Source organism: Somniosus microcephalus, chromosome 3, assembly GCF_052327205.1.
Source record: "Somniosus microcephalus isolate GS21.2 chromosome 3, FLI_Smic_1.0, whole genome shotgun sequence".
Taxonomy (NCBI): domain Eukaryota; kingdom Metazoa; phylum Chordata; class Chondrichthyes; order Squaliformes; family Somniosidae; genus Somniosus; species Somniosus microcephalus.
Genome location: NC_140989.1, coordinates 49,353,281 through 49,375,439, shown reverse-complemented (window position 1 = coordinate 49,375,439; position 22,159 = coordinate 49,353,281). Strand labels below are relative to the sequence as shown.

At 44.9% G+C, this 22,159-nt stretch overlaps 1 protein-coding gene across 4 annotated transcripts in view; it reads right to left on the bottom strand.

Moving 5' to 3' along the window:
- Positions 1-22,159, bottom strand: part of fbxo11b (F-box protein 11b) — a 153,061-nt gene that overhangs the window by 32,922 nt on the left and 97,980 nt on the right. For all 4 annotated transcript variants that reach the window (XM_085980364.1, XM_085980365.1, XM_085980366.1 and 1 more), the window contains exons 5-11: positions 13,470-13,599; positions 9,020-9,103; positions 8,802-8,934; positions 7,299-7,405; positions 7,085-7,196; positions 4,021-4,127; positions 3,794-3,931 (exon numbers count right to left, since the gene is read on the bottom strand). In XM_085980364.1, coding sequence (XP_085836490.1) covers positions 3,794-3,931; positions 4,021-4,127; positions 7,085-7,196; positions 7,299-7,405; positions 8,802-8,934; positions 9,020-9,103; positions 13,470-13,599 — 811 coding nt within the window. The remainder of the gene's footprint in view (positions 1-3,793; positions 3,932-4,020; positions 4,128-7,084; positions 7,197-7,298; positions 7,406-8,801; positions 8,935-9,019; positions 9,104-13,469; positions 13,600-22,159) is intronic.

Sequence of the window (22,159 nt, the reverse complement as noted above, 5' to 3'; positions counted from 1 at the left end):
CTTTCCCACCATACCCGCCACCGATCGCGCTCGCTGACCCCCTGCAAAATCCAGCCCAAGGATTCAACTAATAATTTGTTTCAAAGTTTTGGCCATTTGCCTCAAATCATTTAGACAATGCAAAGAACTAAGAACACAATGACCCGTAATTCACGGTCAGCGACGAAGCCAAGGTGTTCGCTGCTGGCCCCAAAGAAAGCTGCCCAAAAAGATCTCAATCTCTGTAGCAAGAAGTTTGCCTTGTTCGGCGTGAAATTGAGATCACTGCAGTATAGTGGGAATTCCAACGGTCAAGTTACTGGGACATCAACAAGCTGTCTAAGCAGCAGAATTCACAATGTAGAATTCTCAGACAGGGCACCAGGAAGTGAAAAAGCTCCTTTTATTCTGACTTTTTAAAATGTTAGCGCACTAAACAAAGATTGGGGCTCTCACATTGGGGAAAAGGTAGACCTGAAATAAATATGAACAAACTTTAAAAAAATATATAAATTGAAATTTTTATTGGAGAAATTTGACACTCCACAAAATTAATTTTAGTTTTTCAGGGCCACGTTTGTTTAGCAGTCAATATGCTGTTAAAATCATAGAGACACTTAATCCAACAAGGTGTAACTTTTAATGGGGTATTTAACAGCGATATTACCGCAGAAAAGCCCAAGTTTGTGAGTTTCACTGATTTCCCTGATTACATTGATTGCCGGCTATAGGGTCGGTTGGGGCCACAGCACAGCCAGTGTCGGAGCAGTGAATGACTGACCATAACTTCAGGATTTTCACGTTCAGGATTTAGTGCACGTGCATCCTAACGCAGAAATCCTGAAGTTGTGGTCCGTTTCAAAGGGGTAATAACAGCGAACGCTGTTCGTTCGCTGTTATTACCCACTGCAAATTCTGGGCCAATCACTTGGCACAATTACAAAAGTTGACGAGCCGACCAAAATATGTTAGCTCCTTAATGATGGTGCAAAAACCAAATGAACAGTGTCTCTCGATCCATGTAATCTGAACAAAGCTTTATAGAAAACACTAAATTACTTACATGAGAAAAAATGTCAGTTTGCTGGAACTGATGTGTTTTCAGTATACTTTGGCAAATACACCTTAATGTTGCAAATTCACACCCGTGTACCTCAATGTATACTTTGGAAGGTATAGCTATCTCCATCCTATCATCCATTCAATGCTTAAGCACATAGATGTAGCTGACACAGCACAGACTGCACCATTGTTTAGGAATCCATTCAGCAAGAACATACCAGACTCAAGCATGTGCTAGGAACAGCCAGAAGACAAAGAAAGACTGACTTGTGTTTATAAATTGCTTTTGAAATGCAGTCACTTGCATTGTAGGCAAACTGAATATCAATAACGACAAGAATGTGTTCAGTGTGAATTAGGAGACCCGTCTAAATGATACCAAGTCAGTAAAAAACCACAGCGGGGGGAACTATATCGTGGAATGATGAATTGTTGATGTAACATAGAAACATAGAAACATAGAGATAGGAACAGGAGTAGGCCATTCGGCCCTTCGAGCCTGCTCCGCCATTCAATGAGATCATGGCTGATCTTCATCTGAGATCTTAGCTGATCTTACCAGTTCAGTACCCCGTCCCCGCCTTTTCTCCGTAACCCTTAATCCCCTTAGCCTTCAGAAATATATCCAATTCTCTCTTGAAAATATTTATTGAATTAGCCTTCACAGCCCTCTGTGGCAGGGAATTCCACAGGCTCACCACTCTTTGAGTGAAGAAATTCTTCCTCATCTCTGTTTTAAATGATTTGCCCGCTATTTTTAGACTGTGGCCCCTGGTTCTGTGCTCCCCTGCCATTGGAAACATTCTCTCTGAATTCAGCCTGTCCAGGCCTGCCATAATTTTATATGTTTCGATGAGATCCCCTCTCAATCTTCTAAACTCCAGTGAGTACAAGCCCAAACTATTCAATCTCTCCTCGTAGGTCATTCCCGCCATTCCAGGTATCAGCCTGGTGAATCGCCGCTGCACTCTTTCCATGGCAAGAACATCCTTCCGCAGATGGGGCGACCAAAACTGTACACAATACTCCAGATGCGGTCTCACCAGCACCTTGTACAGCTGTAGTAAGGTATCCCTATTCCTATACTCGAACCCCCTTGATATGAAGGCCAACATACCATTTGCCTTCTTAATCGCCTGTTGCACCTGCATGCTCTCCTTCAGTGACTGGTGCACAAGAACACCCAGGTCCCTCTGCACTTCCCCATCTCCCAATCTATTGCCATTTAGATAATAATCTACCCTCCTGTTTTTACCCCCAAAGTGGATAACCTCGCATTTATCCACATTATAGTGCATCTGCCACGTATCCGCCCATTCCCCCAACATGTAGGTACATGTCAATCTACCAGATCAGCAGCTTTAAAAATGTTGCTTAAAAAACAAGGTCATGGTTCCATGAGCAGGAAAAAAATTATGGTCAAGTGTTGAAATGCAAGACATCTGAAAAGATACCTTTTAGGATGTGAAAAAAACCTAGACTTTTGGGGATCTTGAAAAGAATGATAAAAGACCAGTGCAGACACGTAGGCCAGGTGCTGCACTGCTCCAGAAATGACTGGAAAACAACAGCCTATGCATCTCGCTCAAATGATCCATATAGTGCACATTCCCGGAAAATTATTTTATGTAGCCAAAACCTTGTTACAAGCCACTAGTATAGATGGTACCAGTGAAAAAGCAACAGCATTTTATGCAGAGCTTGGTAGCATCAGTTCCACTGTCTAAAGAGAAACTTAGCAAATAGGACAGGGGAATTTGAATGAGAGAGATATGAAAATTCTCCAAGAGACTACAAAATGAATAGCCAAGCAAAAGCAGTTATGCTTGAACGCAGTTGTAAACCACTGGAATTAAGCGTTAAATTATCAGCGAGCAAGGTCTAGTTTTCAAACAGTAGAATTGTAGTTCCTCACAATCTATGTAAAGGATTGTTACAGAAAATTCACAATTGACATCTTAGTACCAATGTTCCAGTTAGACCGTGCAGCGGTCTGGAGGTCCTGTGCAGGCTGCTTGCCGGCTTTGCGATGGAAAAAACCACGCATCCGCTGAGATTTGAATGGGCCACGCAGCCCGTTAAAGGGGCCTCGCACCCAAAAAAAATTAGAGGGAACATTGCTTAGTACTAAAAAATGCCAAGAAGCTTGACGTTTAGCACTGGCGAGACGGACAGAATAAATGCAAACTAGTGAAAGCTTCATTTACCACTATCAACATTAGCAATAAAGCAGATCCAAATCAACCTTAATTTGGTTACTGCACAATCAAGACAAAGTTGCTTCAAATCTCTGAATACAAATTAAATATTTGACAGTGGACTATTATTCTAGGAAGTCCATCCCTTTTGACAAATACCAATAATAAATCCGTTTTTCAAGCAATTAAATTGATATTCTCTGCAAATGGTGTACCAGAAGGGGGTCTCAGAGATGGTAGATCTCTGTTATGGTAGCATGAAATTTGTACGTTTGCAGAAGAATTGAATTTTCAGTACACTATTTCTAGCTGGTATACATGAAATCAAATGGTTTCATTTGGGGGGAAAAAAAGCACAGCACCATTAGGAATGCCAGTGGTCAACATCCATACTAACATATCAGAGCATACCCTTAGAGAACAGATTCTTCCAGTTCAAATTCTGATGAATTGTCATATCCCAGCCTGAACACTCACTCTGTTTATTAAACCATACTGCAGTAATTACCCCATTCATCAACTATCAAATTCTTATTGAAAGTAGTAAGAGTTACCATGCCATGATCAAATGTGAAGACCCCAACATCACGCCCATGGTGAATTTGATTTCTCCTGATGATGGGATTTCCATGGTTTTTTACCCAGATTCCAGCAAGAGCATTGTTTGAAATCTCATTGTCCTCATAAATTCCCTATGAAATAAAAAGATTATACTAAGCTATGGGCAAAAAACAAAATTATTTGTAAAAGAAAAAGTAACCTTTGTTATGGATTATCATACCTGTGCATGATCTGTTATATATAACCCAACATTTTCACAATCACTAATGTTGCAGTGCTTGATAGTAGGGGATGCTCCCTGGCCACTGACACACACAGCAGAGCCAACTGTAACAAAGAATTGTATAGCAATCAATTTTTACTGTTTCAACAGGAATTAGTAATTTCTGGAATGAATATAGACACTAACTTTAGGCACTATATAAATTTCAAATCCATGTTAATGTTCATTCCTTTTTGGTTTTCTGAAAATACATAGAAATGAAACGCTTTATATTCAGCAACTTGCATTTGTATAGTGCCTTGAACACTCCAAAACATCCCAAAAGGCTTCAGAGGCGTAAATTTTTTTTTTTTTTTTTTTTTTTTTAAATAAAAAAGGGCACAAGCTAAAGGAGGAGATGTTAGATGGGGTAACCAAAAGCAAGGCCAAAGAGGTGGGTATTAAGGAGGGTCATGAAGGAGGAGCGGGAGAGGGGATACACAAGAGGCTGGCACCCGAGGAATGAAGCCTCGGGTAGGGAAATATAAAGACAGACAGGAGCAAGCCCAGGAAGGGCTTTAAACACCAGGATGCGAACTTTAAATCGGAGGTATAGGGGGCCCAAAGCCAATGTCAGTCAGTGGAGACAGGGGTGATTGGTGAGCAGGATAGGATACTGACAGCAAAGTTTTGGGTGAGCTTAAATTTACGGAGGGTGGGCGTGGGAGGCTGGTCAAGAGGGCTTGAATGTGCAGGTTAGGATTTCAGTAGCAGATGGGTTGAGGTAGGGGCAGAGACAGGCGATGTTGCAGAGGTTGATGGAAGTGGTCTTTGTGATGGTGGATACAGGGTCATACAGGACTCCAAGGTTACGAACAGGCTGGTTTATCAATTTAAAGTTCTGTGAAGGAGCCAGAAGATCTGCATTTCATGAGTACAGTACATCCAATTTTAATTAAATGAAGCCAGCACCAATTTGGAAGTGATAACCACACAACCTAAAGTACACTAACAAAGCAACAGCTGCAGTGATACCCACGATAGTGGATCAGGAACGTGTCATGGTGATGTAACCCAGAGCTCCAATTTGGGTTTTTTTGCTAAAAAATTTTTATTTATTCAAAGTACTAAGGTAGCAAATTACAATGGCTCTCAGGCCACACATAGCAAATTCTTTGATCTTCACTATGCCATCAAGGAGAGGCAATCATCAAGAGACCAGGAGATTTCCCCAGGGAAAGGAAAAGAAACAAGAGGCCCAGAATTTGCCGCCAGCGGCAAAGCAAAGGTGTTAGACGCTGGCCCCGAGGAAAGCTGCCCACAAAGATCTCGCCATTTATGTGGCAAGAAGTTTGCCTTTCTTGATATGCGATTCAGATCAGTGTAGTATAATGGGGATCCCTGATACGATGCTGCTGTGACGTCAAAAGCGGTCTAAGCAGCTGATCACAATGCAGAATTCTCAGAAACAGCGACCAAGAAGTTGCTTTTATGCAGACTTTTAAAAAAATATTAGAGAGCAAAACAAAGATTGGGGCTCTCACATGGGGGGGGAAAGGTAAACCTGAAATAAATATGAACAAATGTTTAAAAAATATTTTAAATTAGCATAATGGAGAAATTTGACACTCCACAAAATTAAAATTAGTTTTTCAGTGCCACACGTATCAATATGCTGTTAAAACCCCAGTTACACCTCATCCAACAAGGGCTAACTTTTAATGGGGTATTTAACCATGAAATTAACACAGAAAAGCCCAAGTTTTCATCAGTTTCATTGATTTCCCTGATTACACTGATTGCCGGCTATGGCGGGGGGGGGGGGGCATAGCGCAGCCAGTGTCGAAGCAGTGAATGACTGACCACAACTTCAGGATTTTCACGTTTAGATGCACATGCTGTCAGTTTCAACATAGTAATAACAGCAAACGCTGTTAGTTCGCTGTTATTACCCACCACAAATTTCGGGCCATTAACTCAGGATAGTCACTCAGACCCACTCAGTACCCAACATCATGATTCCTGTAGAATCCACGATACTAAACAATTAACTAAAGGTGATCAAGGCTATTCTGAAGTGAGGGGTTAGACTAGGGGAGGAGAGAATGAGAGAGAAGGAAAAAATACACACACACAAACATTATCCCAGGCTGAAATCATGAATGTATCTCCATTTCACTTTCACCTACAACTTTCCACATTTTTATTTATTTATTTATTTTTTAATTTTTTTTTACAGCAGGCATTTTAATACATCTTCAGATAAAAAGGTTCACCCAGACCAGCAGAGACCTGAAAGCGTGACTAGGGAAAACCAAGGTGGGGGGGGGGGGGGGGGGGGGAAAGAGGGGAGAAAGAGGAGGAAATGGGGGGAATGTACACACATTTTTGTTCCATTACTGCTGCCATCCTGGACTATATTTAGTAGAATGGAAGGCAACACCATAGTTTCGTCAATGCTTTTTTAGTCATAGATGCTGAAATGAAACCAGAGAATGAATCCCTGCCCATTTCTCATTAGCCAAGATCCTTTTCGCAACAGAACACAAGAACGGGGCAGGCCAGAAACGTAGACGAGCAGGACTGTAGATAGCAGATTACAGAGGATGGAGAAGGAGCCTGCATTTTCCCCATACCCGCCCCAAGAATATGGAACTAGCAGTCCATGTTATCCATCAGGTCAAACACCATCACTCACTTGAATGGAATGAAAAAAAAGAGCACGCAGAACAGGAGAGATGCAGGCCATGAGAATTAAGCAGAGAAGGGAAAGATACAATAGCAGCATAGGACAGAAACAGGAACACAAAGATGACCGACAGGCAAGAAACACATCATATCCTCCAATTTACCATGTGCCAAAACCACAGGAGATGCACTTGTTAAAATTAAAACCAATATGCATCAGTTCACTCATTTTACAACTTGCATTTATATCGTGCCGTTATATGTCCCAAGGTAGTTAAAGTTGGCTCGTCACGAACGAACCAATACGAACTGTACATAAAACGCTAGGGTTACAATAACTCACCAAGCATTCAGCCTCAGTAAGCTAAACTAAGATATCAAAGGTGACACTGACCTGTGCATGTACTGCGAATGATGCAATGATCTATTATCGGACTGCAGTTCACTGTGATCTCCAAACAGTGGTGTGCATTATGGTGCTGGGCTGATTTATCATCAGGGTTAAACTAGAAGGAAGAAGTACACATAAAAGATTTTGCTTATAGATTACAGACTATTAAACCCCTTTATCAACTAGCTGTTAAGCCCATAAAGCTATTAGAACTTACCCGAATTGTCATATATCCAACATAGGCATCCTCAGAACCTTCCATAAATACAAAGGTAGAATCCCTAGTGTTTTCAATGATGACTTTATCTGCAACTTTGCCTGGTGCTGAAAATGTTTTAGCAAAGCAAACTAAGTTAGCTCAACATTTCTGATAAATTACCAATTGTCTTTTAAGCACATAATATGTAGACTTATTTACTGAATCAAAGGATTTCATAACATACAATGTCAAGGTTTTTAAAAACTGAAACCTGCTTGCACAGTTTAAGAGTGAAAAGATAATCTTATTAAACTTGTTTTGATGAAGCTTTTCTTTTCCTTGTTCCACATTCTGGGCAGAGAGGCTCTAAATACCTCCATCAATACGGCTCTGAAACCAACTAAGAGTTGCATGAACATTGCTCAGAGTGACTCGGGAGAATTGGGAAGGGGAAGACAGGATGGACAAGGCTTCAGTTACATTTGTTGTGGCCCTTTACGCCAAGGAGACGGTTGCCTTTTACCATCTCAACCAGTGATGCTATGTATCTTGTGATTGTAATAAATGGCACCAGGTTCTTAAACTAAAATTGCAAAAATTATGCATGATATAGGATTGAAAAATATTGGTGCAGCAATGTCCTGTTGCATAGTTCAACAGGATGTTCCTATGATTTCCCACAAGTCCCCAATCTGTGACAGCAAGCCAATAGAAGCTACTGGCAAAGGGAAATAAATAACAAATCGATGCAGAATACACTTCTTCCATCTTAGCATGGATTGAGGATTGTTAACGGACAGGAGAGAGAGTTGGAATAAACGGGTCATTTTCAGAATGGCAGGGTATAAGTAGTGTGGTGCCACAAGGATCAGTGCTTGGGCCTCAGCTATTTACAATCTATATCAATGATTTAGATGAGGGGACTGAGTGCAATATATCCAAGTTTGCTGACGATACAAAGCTAGGTGGGAAAGTAAGCTGTGAGGAGGATACAAAGAGGCTGCAAAGGGATATAGACCGTTAAGAAAGAAGGTGGCAGATGGAGTATAATGTGGAGAAGTGTGAAATTATCCAGTTTGGTAGGAAGAATGGAAAAGCAGAATATTTTTTAAAAGGTGAGACACTAGTAAATGTTGGTATTCAGAGGGATTTCAGGGTCCTTGTAACACGAATCAGTTCGCCAGCATGATCTGTAAGACAGGGCTTGACATGTAATAGCTTGGGGAGGGGAAGAAAGACTAGAGAAAAGACCAAAAACTAAAACCAGAGGGCAAATCACCAAAGTTCATATCACTTTCACAGATTAGGAATTCAAAAATGTTTGCGTATTAAACTACAGTACATGAAACTACTTCATCGTATAGCATGGGGTGGGGGTGAGAGAGAGAAATCAGCAAAAACCTAAACACTGCAACTTCACAGAATGCTATTTTTCAGAATTAATACTCTGCACCATCATATTGCCAATAACAATGTTACAAAATTAGACTGTACATCATTTCTCTACTTCACTGTATTTACCTGCACCAATCATAGTAATAGGGGATTCAATATAAATCCACTCATCAGTATATGTACTGGAGTGTACAAAGATAAGGCCATCAAAGTGAGCTTCCTGAACACCTCCCAAGGCATCTTCAATTGTGTCATAATACTATAAGGAAAATGGACACAATTTAGCTCAAAGATTACAGTACACATTTTAATAGATACAATTTCAAGTAAAAGAGAATCCTTACCAACATATTTTCTCTTCCTTTATACCTTGCAGGGCTACTGTAAAAGTGTTCTGCAAATCCAGGCTTTACATGTGCTCCTTTGTACTAAAATGCAAAGATAATGGTTAAAAAAAATCAGTGGAACACCAATACACGGAAGCATTTCAGTTAAAAAATCTGGTCATTGTTTATCAAATAAAATGCTTCAAATAATGGAATCTTGCCATACATTACTGATACGACACTCCTGCCAGAACAAAAAACAAATGTACAACTGAAAAAGTATTAAAAATATTCAATAGGTTGCCTACAGCAAACTTGCTGAATTGAAAACTGGCTTGGTAGATGCACAAGGTGGTGAAAAATGACAAAAAAAAACCTGTCTGGTAAGTCAGTGACTAACTAGCGGATTCTAAGGGATTTGTTCCGATTTTCCTTCTGTGCTTAAGTACGGAAGGTCATTCAGCCCATCGAGTCTGCGCCGGCACTTTCAAAGAGCAATCTAGTGAGTCCCACTCCCCCTCTCTTTTCCCATATCCCTGCAATTATTTCCCCTTCAAATATTTATACAATTCCCTTTTGAAGGCTACTACTGAATCTGTATGTACCACCCTATCAGGCAGTGCAATCCAAATTCTAACCACTTGCTGCGTAAAAACATTTTTCCTCATGTCGCCTCTGGCCCTTTTGCTAATCAGCTTAAATCTGTGCCTTCTTGTTATCGACCCTTCAGCCATTGGAAACAGTTTCTCTTTATTTACTCTATCTAAATCCTTCATGATTTTCAACATCTCTATCAAATCTTCTCTTAGCCTTCTCTGCTCTAAGGAAAACAACACCAGCTTCTCCAGTCTATCCACGTAAATGTAATCCCTCATCCCTGGAACCATCCTAGTAAATCTCTTCTGTACCCTCTCCAAAGCCTTCCTAAAGTGTGGTGCCCAGAATTGGTCACAATAATCCAGCTGGGGGCCGAACTAGTGTTTTATATAGATTTAGCATAACTTCCTTGCTTTTGTACTCGCTGCCTCTATTTATAAAGCCCAGGATCCCATGTGCTTTATTAGCCGCTTTGTTAACCTGTCCTGCCCTTCAAAAATGTGTCTCTCTTCTTGCGCCCCCTTTAAAATTGTACCACTTAGCATGTATTTTTTGTCTCTCCTCATTCTTCCTACCAAAATGTATCGCATCACACTTTTCTGCATTGAATTTTATCTGCCATGTGCCCATTCCACGAGCCTGTCTATGTCCTCTTTCTATTAATCTCTTCCTTACTGTTTACTACACTTGCAAGTTTCATGTCATCTGCAAATTTTGAAATTGTACCTAGCAATGAATGAATTGTAGGGCAGTACCTCTGCTATTACAACACTTGTTAATAATACCCAAGCTATGTGGCAGGGTGATAAATAAAAGGAAAATAGAGCAACATTCAAAGAGATACGGACCAATTAAGCAGATGAACTAAGAAATGGCAAACGGGTCTTCGTGTAGGTAAATAAACGACAATGTATATTGCAAAGTAAATAGCAACCATGTACACCCTGAAGGTGATGACCATTAACAAAGGTGGACTTGGATGTGATTATTAGTCAATCATTGAACGTTTTGGTGGAGCTGAGAAACAGCAAGGGGCAGAAAACATTGGTGGGAGTTGTTTATAGGCCCCCAAACGGCAGTTGTAATGTAGGGCAGAGTATAAATCAGGAAATTAGAGGCGCATGTAACAAGGGTAATACAGTAATCATGGGGGACTTTAATCTACATATAGACTGGACAAACCAAATTTGCAGTAATAGTATGGAGGACGAATTCATGGAATGTATACACAATAGTTTTCTAGATCAGCATGCTGAGAACCAACTAGGGAACAGGCTATTTTAGATCTAGTATTGTATAATGAGAAATGGTTAATTAATAACCTTGTAGTAAAGGGGCCTTTAGGGAAGCATGATATGATAGAATTTTATATTGAATTTGAAAATGATTTAGTTAAATCTGAAACTAAGCAAATCTAAACAAAGCAAACTTGTAGGTATGAGGGGCGAGTTGGCTAAGGTAGATTGGGAAACTACATTAAAAAGGTATGATGGTAGATAAGCAATGGCTAACATTTAAAGAATTAATACATAATTTACAACAAATATACATTCCTTTAAGGCACAAAAACCCCACAGGAAAAGTGGTCCAACCGGGCTAACAAGAGAAGTTAAAGATAGTATTAGATCAAAGGAAGAGGCTTATAATGTTGCCAAAAAATAGTAAACCTGAGGATTGGAAGTATTTTAAAATTCAGCAAAGGAGGACCAAGAAATTGATAAGGAAAGAGAAAAAAGAATGAGTAAATTAGCAAGAGACAAAAACAGATTGTAAACGTTTCTATAGGTATGGAAACAGGAAGAGATTAGTGAAAGTAAACGTGGGCCCATTAGAGGCAGAGGCAGGAGAAATTATAATGGGGAATAAGGAAATGGCAGACATTAAACAAATACTTTGTATCTGTTTTCACAGTAGAAGACACAAAAAACATTCTGGAAATAATGGGGAACCAAGGGTCCAGGCAGAATGAGGAACTTAAAGAAATCAGTATAAGTAAAGATATAGTATGGGAGAAATTAATGGGACTAAGCGGTGACAAATCCCCTGGGCCTGATGACCTGCATCCTAGGGTTTTAAAAGAGGAAGCTGCAGAGATAGTGGATGCTCTGGTATTAATCATCCAGAATTCCCTAGATTCCAGAACAGTCCCCAAGGATTGGAAGGTAGCAAACATAACCCCGCTATTTAAGAAAGGAGGAAGAGAAGAAAAAAAAAAAGGGAACTATAGGCCAGTTAGCCAGACATCAGTAGTAGGCAAAATGCTAGAATCTATTATTAGGGACGTGGTAACAGGTCACTTAGAAAATCATAAGATGATTAGGCAGTCAACATGGTTTTATGAAAGGGAAATCGTGTTGACAAATCTGTTCGTTTTTCGAAGATGTAACTTATAGGATGGATAAGGGGGAACCAGTGGATGTAGTGTATTTGGATTTTCAAAAAGCATTTGATAAGGTGCCACACAAGAGGTTATTACACAAAATGGACTCATGGGGTTGGGGGGTAATATATTAGCATGGATGGATTGAGGATTGGTTAATGGACAGAAAACAGAGAGCAGGAATAAACTGGACTTTTTCAGGTTGGCAGGCTGTAACTAGCGGGGTACCGCAAGGATCAGTGCTTGGGCATCAGCTATTTACAATCTATATTAATGACTTAGATGAAGGGACTGAGTGTAACGTATCAAAGTTTGCTGATGATACAAAGTTAGGTGGGAAAGTAAGCTGTGAGGAGGACACAAAGGCTGCAGAGAGATATAGACAGGTTGACTGGGCAAGAAGACAGCAAATGGAATACAACGTGGGGAAGTGTGAAGTTATCCACTTTCGCAGGGAAAACAAAAAAGCAGAATATTTTTTGAATGAGACTGGGAAACATTTGCACTCAGAGGGACCTGGGTGTCCTTGTGCATGAATCTAGAAAGTTAGCATGCAGGTACAGCAAGCAATTAGGAAAGCAAATGATAGGTTAGCTTTTGTTATAAAGGGATTAGAGTATAAGAGTAAAGAAGTCTCAGTACAATTATACAGGGCATTGGTGAGGCCACACCTGGAGTACTGTGCACAGTTCTGGTCTCCTTACCTAAGGAAGATATACTTGCCTTAGAGGGAGTGCAGCGAAGGTTCACTAGATTGGCTCCTGGGATGAGGGGACTGCCCTATGAGGACAGATTGAGTAGACTAGGCCTATATTCCTTAGAGTTGAGAAGAATGAGGAGATCTAATTGAAACATAAAATTCTTAAGGGGCTTGACAGGGTTAATGCTGGGAAAATGTTTCCCTGGCTGGGGAATCTAGAACACGGGGTCACAATCACAGAATAAGGCCATTTAGGACTGAGATGAGGAGAAATTTCTTCACTCAGAGGGTGAAGTAGTTTTGGAATTCTCCACCCCAGAGAGCTGTGGATGCTCAGTCGTTGAGTATATTCAAGACAGAGGTTGATAAGTTTTTGGGAACTAAGGGAATTAAGGGATATGGGGATAGTGCGGGAAGGTGGCGTTGAGGTAGATCATCCATGATCGTGTTGAATGGCGGAGCAGGCTCGAAGGGCCAAATGGTCTACTCCAGCTCTTATTTCTTATGTTTCCAGTTAAAGTGAAGCAGTCAAAGTGAATGAAGTAATAGGGTATGTCTCCATGGTATCTGAGGAGTTAATTGAAGTTATTTTAATGTTGTCGCGCCCACATTGCCAAAATATATGCTGTTGTATGATTATTCAGAGAGTGCAACTTACAGCCCAGTTCTACCCTTAATTCTCCTTCCCTTCCTCAGAGGAAAGAGCTTCATCTGTCAATTAAAACCTTAATCTCCAATTACTAATTTTGAAAAAAAGATTAAGATTCTGAAAGGAATTAATAATGCCATACCAGTTGTTGAAAGCTTTCTTTCCATGGATTTGGATGTTCGCACTCTTCTGGATTAATCTGATAAAATTTGCCTGGTTCTGGATGCATCATTGGTCGAGTGTACTCAAACACCTCCATATATAACCGTTTCCTGGAAAGATATTTATTCTATACTTTATACTTCAAGTAAGATTACATCAGGAATGTACTATGGCATCATGTATCCTGATTAACACACAAGAAATACAACATGTATTGAATTTCCAGCAAATTGGAATATTTCCCAATTACTTTCAGATCCTCTTTTTGATAACTTTAGAACTGTATTTATCCAACAAAGGTTGGATACTGTATGTGCCCAAAAGTATTTATGCAGTAAAACAAGATCAGTCAAATTAAGTCATTTCTATGTTACATGTAGTCACCAATATTTTCTACTTTTTGTATGGTAGTTCAATTTAAATGGTAGATGCAGCCACCATACTAAAATATATAGCGAGTGGCTTCAGGGTCCCAGAGGTACAGCTCCTGTAGATGGCACTGCGAGCACAACATTATGTGACTGATTAGAATGGGACAGCTTCTATGGTTATGCGCCAGTCTCTTATTCAAGCCACAGAAACATAGAAGATAGGAGGAGTAGGCCATTCGGCCCCTCGAGCCTGCTCTGCCATTCAACGAGATCATGGCTGATCATCCAATTTCAGTACCCTGTCCCTGCTTTCTCCCCATATCGCTTGATCCCTTTAGCCTTAAGAAATATATCTAACTCCTTCTTGAATATATTTAATGAATTGGCCTCAACTGCCTTCTGTGGTAGAGAATTCCACAGGTTCACCACTCTCTGGGTGAAGAAATTCCTCCTCATCTCTGTCCTAAATGGCTTACCCCTTATCCTTAGACTGTGACCCCTGGTTCTGGACTCCCCCGCCATCGGGAACAGCCTTCCTGCATCTAGTCCTGCTAGAATTTTATAAGTTTCAATGAGATCCCCTCTCATTCTTCTAAACTCCAGTGAGTATAAGCCCAATCGACCCAATCTCTCCTCATATGTCATTCCTGCCAAGTCACATTGTAGTCTGTTCAGGAAAAAACCCAAAAGAGAGTCAAAAATCATGTGCCCTTGTATCATATTAGCATGAAGCTGCTGAAAGTGAATCACAGCCATTAAAATGCCATTGGCCAAGTCAACTAAAAACACCCTCACAGGCAAGTAATCATGGAAATGAGGATAAAAGTGCAGATGGAAGCATAAAAACACAGAAGAAATTGTTTAATCTCTGTAGTGATCACATCCAATCCCACCCTGAACAGAGATTGGGTCTTACCTGCGCCAACACTTCATGGCACTGAGAGATTTACCACTAACCCACTGAGCAGAAATTTCAGCACTCCTCCCCCTCAGATAGCTAGAGATTAAATAAATGATGCACAAGCGAGCAATAGAGTGACAAACTAGCAGAAACGAAGGACTGAGTGTGCAAACGAAAGCAGCAACAGTTTAGCCTTCTCTACAAACCAAGGAAAGAAAGTGGAAGGCCCGGGCAGAAAAAGCAAAGAGAAATCCTCCAACTCCATCCTCCCCCATCAAGTGAGCAGAGACCACTTCACTTCCACTGACCACAATCTCTATACCGTTCTGTACAGAAATCTTAGCACCTATCCCTACACCTCCACCGCCCAGGCACGAGTAGAAATCCCCATCCCTTCCACCTCCACCGCCCAGGCAAGAGTATAAATCCCCATCCCTTCCACCTCCCCCCATGGACGAGTAGAAATCCCCATCCCTTCCACTCCCCCCCATGGACGAGTAGAAACCCCCATCCCTTCCACCCCCCCCATGCACGAGTAGAAATCCCCATCCCTTCCACTCCCCCATGCACGAGTAGAAATCCCCATCCCTTCCACCCCCACCCCCCATGCACGAGTAGAAATCCCCATCCCTTCCACCCCCACCCCCCATGCACAAGTAGAAATCCCCATCCCTTCCACTCCCCACCAGGCAAGAGTAGAAATCCCCATCCCTTCCACCCCCCACAATGCACGAGTAGAAATCCCCATCCCTTCCACTCCCCCCATGGACGAGTAGAAATCCCCATCCCTTCCACCTCCCTCCCATGCACGAGTAGAAATCCCCATCCCTTCCACTCCCCCCATGCACGAGTAGAAATCCCCATCCCTTCCACTCCCCACCAGGCAAGAGTAGAAATCCCCATCCCTTCCACTCCCCACCAGGCAAGAGTAGAAATCCCCATCCCTTCCACTCCCCCCATGGACGAGTAGAAATCCCCATCCCTTCCACTCCCCACCAGGCAAGAGTAGAAATCCCCATCCCTTCCACCCCCCACAATGCACGAGTAGAAATCCCCATCCCTTCCACTCCCCCCATGGACGAGTAGAAATCCCCATCCCTTCCACCTCCCTCCCATGCACGAGTAGAAACCCCCATCCCTTCCACTCCCCCCATGCACGAGTAGAAATCCCCATCCCTTCCACTCCCCACCAGGCAAGAGTAGAAATCCCCATCCCTTCCACCCCCCACAATGCACGAGTAGAAATCCCCATCCCTTCCACTCCCCCCATGGACGAGTAGAAATCCCCATCCCTTCCACTCCCCCCATGGACGAGTAGAAATCCCCATCCCTTCCACCTCCCTCCCATGCACGAGTAGAAATCCCCATCCCTTCCACTCCCCCCATGGACGAGTAGAAATCCCCATCCCTTCCACCTCCCTCCCATGCACGAGTAGAAATCCCCATCCCTTCCACTCCCCCCATGCACGAGTAGAAATCCCCATCCCTTCCACCTCCCTCCCATGCACGAGTAGAAATCCCCATCCCTTCCACTCCCCCCCCACGCACGAGTAGAAATCCCCATCCCTTCCACTCCCCCCATGGACGAGTAGAAATCCCCATCCCTTCCACTCCCCCCCCACGCACGAGTAGAAATCCCCATCCCTTCCACTCCCCCCCCACGCACGAGTAGAAATCCCCATCCCTTCCACTCCCCCCATGCACGAGTAGAAATCCCCATCCCTTCCACCTCCCTCCCATGGACGAGTAGAAATCCCCATCCCTTCCACTCCCCCCATGCACGAGTAGAAATCCCCATCCCTTCCACCTCCCCCCATGGACGAGTAGAAATCCCCATCCCTTCCACTCCCCCCATGGACGAGTAGAAATCCCCATCCCTTCCACTCCCCCCATGGACGAGTAGAAATCCCCATCCCTTCCACTCCCCCCATGGACGAGTAGAAATCCCCATCCCTTCCACCCCCCCCATGGACGAGTAGAAATCCCCATCCCTTCCACTCGCCCCATGGATGAGTAGAAATCCCCATCCCTTCCACTCGCCCCATGGACGAGTAGAAATCCCCATCCCTTCCACCTCCCTCCCATGCACGAGTAGAAATCCCCATCCCTTCCACTCCCCCCATGGACAAGTAGAAATCCCCATCCCTTCCACCCCCGCCATGGACGAGTAGAAATCCCCATCCCTTCCACCCCCCCCATGCACGAGTAGAAATCCCCATCCCTTCCACTCGCCCCATGCACGAGTAGAAATCCCCATCCCTTCCACCTCCCCCCATGGACGAGTAGAAATCCCCATCCCTTCCACTCCCCCCATGGACAAGTAGAAATCCCCATCCCTTCCACCCCCCCCATGGACGAGTAGAAATCCCCATCCCTTCCACTCGCCCCATGCACGAGTAGAAATCCCCATCCCTTCCACCTCCCTCCCATGCACGAGTAGAAATCCCCATCCCTTCCACTCCCCCCATGGACGAGTAGAAATCCCCATCCCTTCCACCTCCCCCCATGGACGAGTAGAAATCCCCATCCCTTCCACCTCCCCCCATGGACGAGTAGAAATCCCCATCCCTTCCACCTCCCCCCATGGACGAGTAGAAATCCCCATCCCTTCCACCTCCCTCCCATGCACGAGTAGAAATCCCCATCCCTTCCACCTCCCCCCATGCACGAGTAGAAATCCCCATCCCTTCCACTCCCCCCATGGACGAGTAGAAATCCCCATCCCTTCCACCTCCCCCCATGGACGAGTAGAAATCCCCATCCCTTCCACCTCCCCCCATGCACGAGTAGAAATCCCCATCCCTTCCACTCCCCCCATGGACGAGTAGAAATCCCCATCCCTTCCACCTCCCCCCATGCACGAGTAGAAATCCCCATCCCTTCCACTCCCCCCATGGACGAGTAGAAATCCCCATCCCTTCCACCTCCCCCCATGGACGAGTAGAAATCCCCATCCCTTCCACCCCCCACAATGCACGAGTAGAAATCCCCATCCCTTCCACTCCCCCCATGGACGAGTAGAAATCCCCATCCCTTCCACCTCCCCCCATGGACGAGTAGAAATCCCCATCCCTTCCACTCGCCCCATGCACGAGTAGAAATCCCCATCCCTTCCACCCCCCCCATGCACGAGTAGAAATCCCCATCCCTTCCACTCCCCCCATGGACGAGTAGAAATCCCCATCCCTTCCACCTCCCCCCATGGACGAGTAGAAATCCCCATCCCTTCCACTCGCCCCATGCACGAGTAGAAATCCCCATCCCTTCCACCTCCCTCCCATGCACGAGTAGAAATCCCCATCCCTTCCACTCCCCCCATGGACGAGTAGAAATCCCCATCCCTTCCACTCCCCCACCATGGAGTAGAAATCCCCATCCCTTCCACCTCCCCCCATGGACGAGTAGAAATCCCCATCCCTTCCACCTCCCCCCATGGACGAGTAGAAATCCCCATCCCTTCCACCTCCCCCCATGGACGAGTAGAAATCCCCATCCCTTCCACTCGCCCCATGCACGAGTAGAAATCCCCATCCCTTCCACTCCCCCCCCCACGCACAAGTAGAAATCCCCATCCCTTCCACTCCCCCCCCATGCACGAGTAGAAATCCCCATCCCTTCCACTCCCCCCCCACGCACGAGTAGAAATCCCCATCCCTTCCACCTCCCTCCCATGCACGAGTAGAAATCCCCATCCCTTCCACTCCCCCCCCACGCACGAGTAGAAATCCCCATCCCTTCCACCGCCCCCCCATGCACGAGTAGAAATCCCCATCCCTTCCACCCCCCCACCATGGACGAGTAGAAATCCCCATCCCTTCCACTCGCCCCATGGACGAGTAGAAATCCCCATCCCTTCCACCCCCACCCCCCATGCACGAGTAGAAATCCCCATCCCTTCCACCCCCCCATGGACGAGTAGAAATCCCCATCCCTTCCACCACCCCCCCATGCACGAGTAGAAATCCCCATCCCTTCCACCACCCCCCCATGCACGAGTAGAAATCCCCATCCCTTCCACCCCCCCCCCATGCACGAGTAGAAATCCCCATCCCTTCCACCACCCCCCCATGCACGAGTAGAAATCCCCATCCCTTCCACCCCCCCATGCACGAGTAGAAATCCCCATCCCTTCCACCACCCCCCCATGCACGAGTAGAAATCCCCATCCCTTCCATCCCCCCCATGCACGAGTAGAAATCCCCATCCCTTCCACCCACCCCCCCCCATGGACGAGTAGAAATCCCCATCCCTTCCACCCCCCCATGCACGAGTAGAAATCCCCATCCCTTCCACTCGCCCCATGGACGAGTAGAAATCCCCATCCCTTCCACCCCCACCCCCCATGCACGAGTAGAAATCCCCATCCCTTCCACCCCCCCATGGACGAGTAGAAATCCCCATCCCTTCCACCCCCCCATGCACGAGTAGAAATCCCCATCCCTTCCACCTCACCATGGACAAGTAGAAATCCCCATCCCTTCCACCCCCCCATGGACGAGTAGAAATCCCCATCCCTTCCACTCCCCCCATGCACGAGTAGAAATCCCCATCCCTTCCACCCCCCCGGACGAGTAGAAATCCCCATCCCTTCCACCCCCCCCATGGACGAGTAGAAATCCCCATCCTTTCCACCCCCCCATGGACGAGTAGAAATCCCCATCCCTTCCACCCCCCCGGACGAGTAGAAATCCCCATCCCTTCCACCCCCCCCATGGACGAGTAGAAATCCCCATCCCTTCCACCCCCCCATGCACGAGTAGAAATCCCCATCCCTTCCACCCCCCCATGCACGAGTAGAAATCCCCATCCCTTCCACCCCCCTGGACGAGTAGAAATCCCCATCCCTTCCACCCCCCCATGGACGAGTAGAAATCCCCATCCCTTCCACCCCCCCATGGATGAGTAGAAATCCCCATCCCTTCCACCCCCCCATGCACGAGTAGAAATCCCCATCCCTTCCACCCCCCCATGGACGAGTAGAAATCCCCATCCCTTCCACTCACAAATATGCAGAAAACCCTTCAACCCTCCCCCCTAAACTGAAGATCTACTAGCATCAGCCCCCACCCACAGAGCAGGAAAGCGTATACCAACCCCATCACTCACCAGCAATTAGCCCATAGCCAAACCAATCGTTCCCACCCCAAGCCCGGCACTGGGCTAAACCAGGGTAACCCCACCACAGAGAAGAAATCAATACACAAACACCCAGCCCCGCTGAACAGAAATTCCAAACCTATGCCAGCCAACTGAACGACAACCAAGCCCTCCCCCAACAGAAAATTAAACAAATCTCCCACCCGCTCTCCACTGAGGAAAAAAAAGCTTCCCTGCCTCCTGTTGAGAACAAACGTGGCCCATCTCCAAAGACAAAAGTGACCGTAACAACCCCCCCACCAATGAAAGACGTAGTTCCTACCCCAAGCACAAACTCTACTTTCTCCTGTCAAAATCAAATGTTGAAGCTTGTTTCCTGCACCCCCCACCCCAAAAAATTTGAGCTTATCCCTGCCTGTGAGCATTACCTCCTTAGTGAGCAGCAAATTTCTCCCGTCGCCACCACAGTACCACTCCTTCCCCTAATGCACCCTCTTTTTCTCAGTCGTATATATAACATTTTAGAGACAATTAAATCATAGAAATTTACGGCACAGGAGGCAGCCATTTGGCCCATCATGTCTATGCCAACCGAAAAATCGCTATCCAGCCTAATCCCACTTTCCAGCTCTTGGTCTGTAGCCCTGTAGGTTACAGCACTTCAAGTGCATATCCAAGTACTTTTTAAATGTGTTGAGGGGTTTCTGCCTCTACCACCCTTTCAGGCAGTGAGTTCCAGACCCGCACCACCCTCTGGGTGAAAAAAGTTCTCAACTCCCCTCTAATCCTTCTACCAATTACTTTAAATCTATGCCCCCTCGTTATTGACCGCTCTAAGGGAAATAGGCCCTGCCTATCCACTATCTAGGTCCCTCATAATTTTATACACCTCAATCAAGTCTCCCCTCAGCCTCCTCTGCTCCAAAGAAAACAACCCCGGCCAATCCAATCTTTCCCTATAGCTAAAATTCTCCAGTCCAGGCAACATCCTGGTAAATCTCCTCTGTACCCACTCTAGTGCAATTACATCCTTCCTGTACTGTGGTGACCAGAACTGCACACAGTATTCTAGCTGCAGCCTAACTAGGGGTTTATACAGCTCAAGCATAACCTCCCTGCTCTTATATTCTATGCCTCAGCTAATAAAGGAAAGGATCCCATATGCCTTCTTAACCACCTTATCTACCTGTCCTGCTGCCTTCAGGGATCTGTGGACATGCACTCCAAGGTCCCTCTGTTCCTCTACACTTCTCAATATCCTACCATTTATTGCATATTCCCTTGCCTTGTTAGCCCTCCCCAAATGCATTACCCCTCACTTCTCTGGATTGAATTCTATTAGCCCCTGGTCTGCCCACCTGAACAGTCCATTGATATCTTCCTGCAGTCTGCAGCTTTCTTCCTCGCTATCAACCACACGGTCAATTGTTGTATCATTTTCAAACTTCTTAATCATGCCCCCTACATTGAAGTCTAAATCATTGATATATACCACAAAAAGCAAGGGACCCAGTACTGAGCGCTGTGGAACCCCACTGGAAACAGCCTTCCAGTCACAAAAACACCTGTCGACCATTACCCTTTGCTTCCTGCCACAGCCAATTTTTGGATCCAACTTGCCACTAGCCCTTGGATCCCATAGGCTTTTACTTTTGTGACTTTGTCAAAAGCCTTGCTAAAATTCATGTAGACTACATCAAACACACTACCCTCATCCACCCTCCTCGTTACCTCCTCAAAAAATTCAATCAAGTTAGTCAGACACGACCTTCGCTTAACAAACCTATGCTGACTGTCCTGATTAATCCGTGCCTTTCTAAATGATGATTAATACTGTCCCTCAGAATTTTTTCCCACCACCGAGTTAGGCTGACTGGCCTGTAATTACTTGGTCTATCCCTTTCTTCCTTTTTAAACAATGGTACATCATTAGCAGTCCTCCGGCACAGCACCTGTAGCCAGAGAGGATTGGAAAATGATGGTCAGAGTCTCTGCTATTTCCTCCCTTGCTTCTCTTAACAGCTTGGATACATTTCATCCGGGCCTGGCAATTTCCCTACTTTCAAAGATGCTAAACCCCTTAATACTTCCTCGGTCACTATCTTTATCCCATCTAATATTTCACACTACACCTCTAACTGCAATATCTGCATCGCCCCTCTCTTCTGTGAAGACAGACAAAGTATTCATTAAGAACCACGCCTGTGTCTTCCACCTCCACACACGTTACCTTTTTGGTCTCTAATAGGCCCTTTAGTTAACCTCTTGCTCTTAATGTATTTATAAAACATCTTTGGGTTT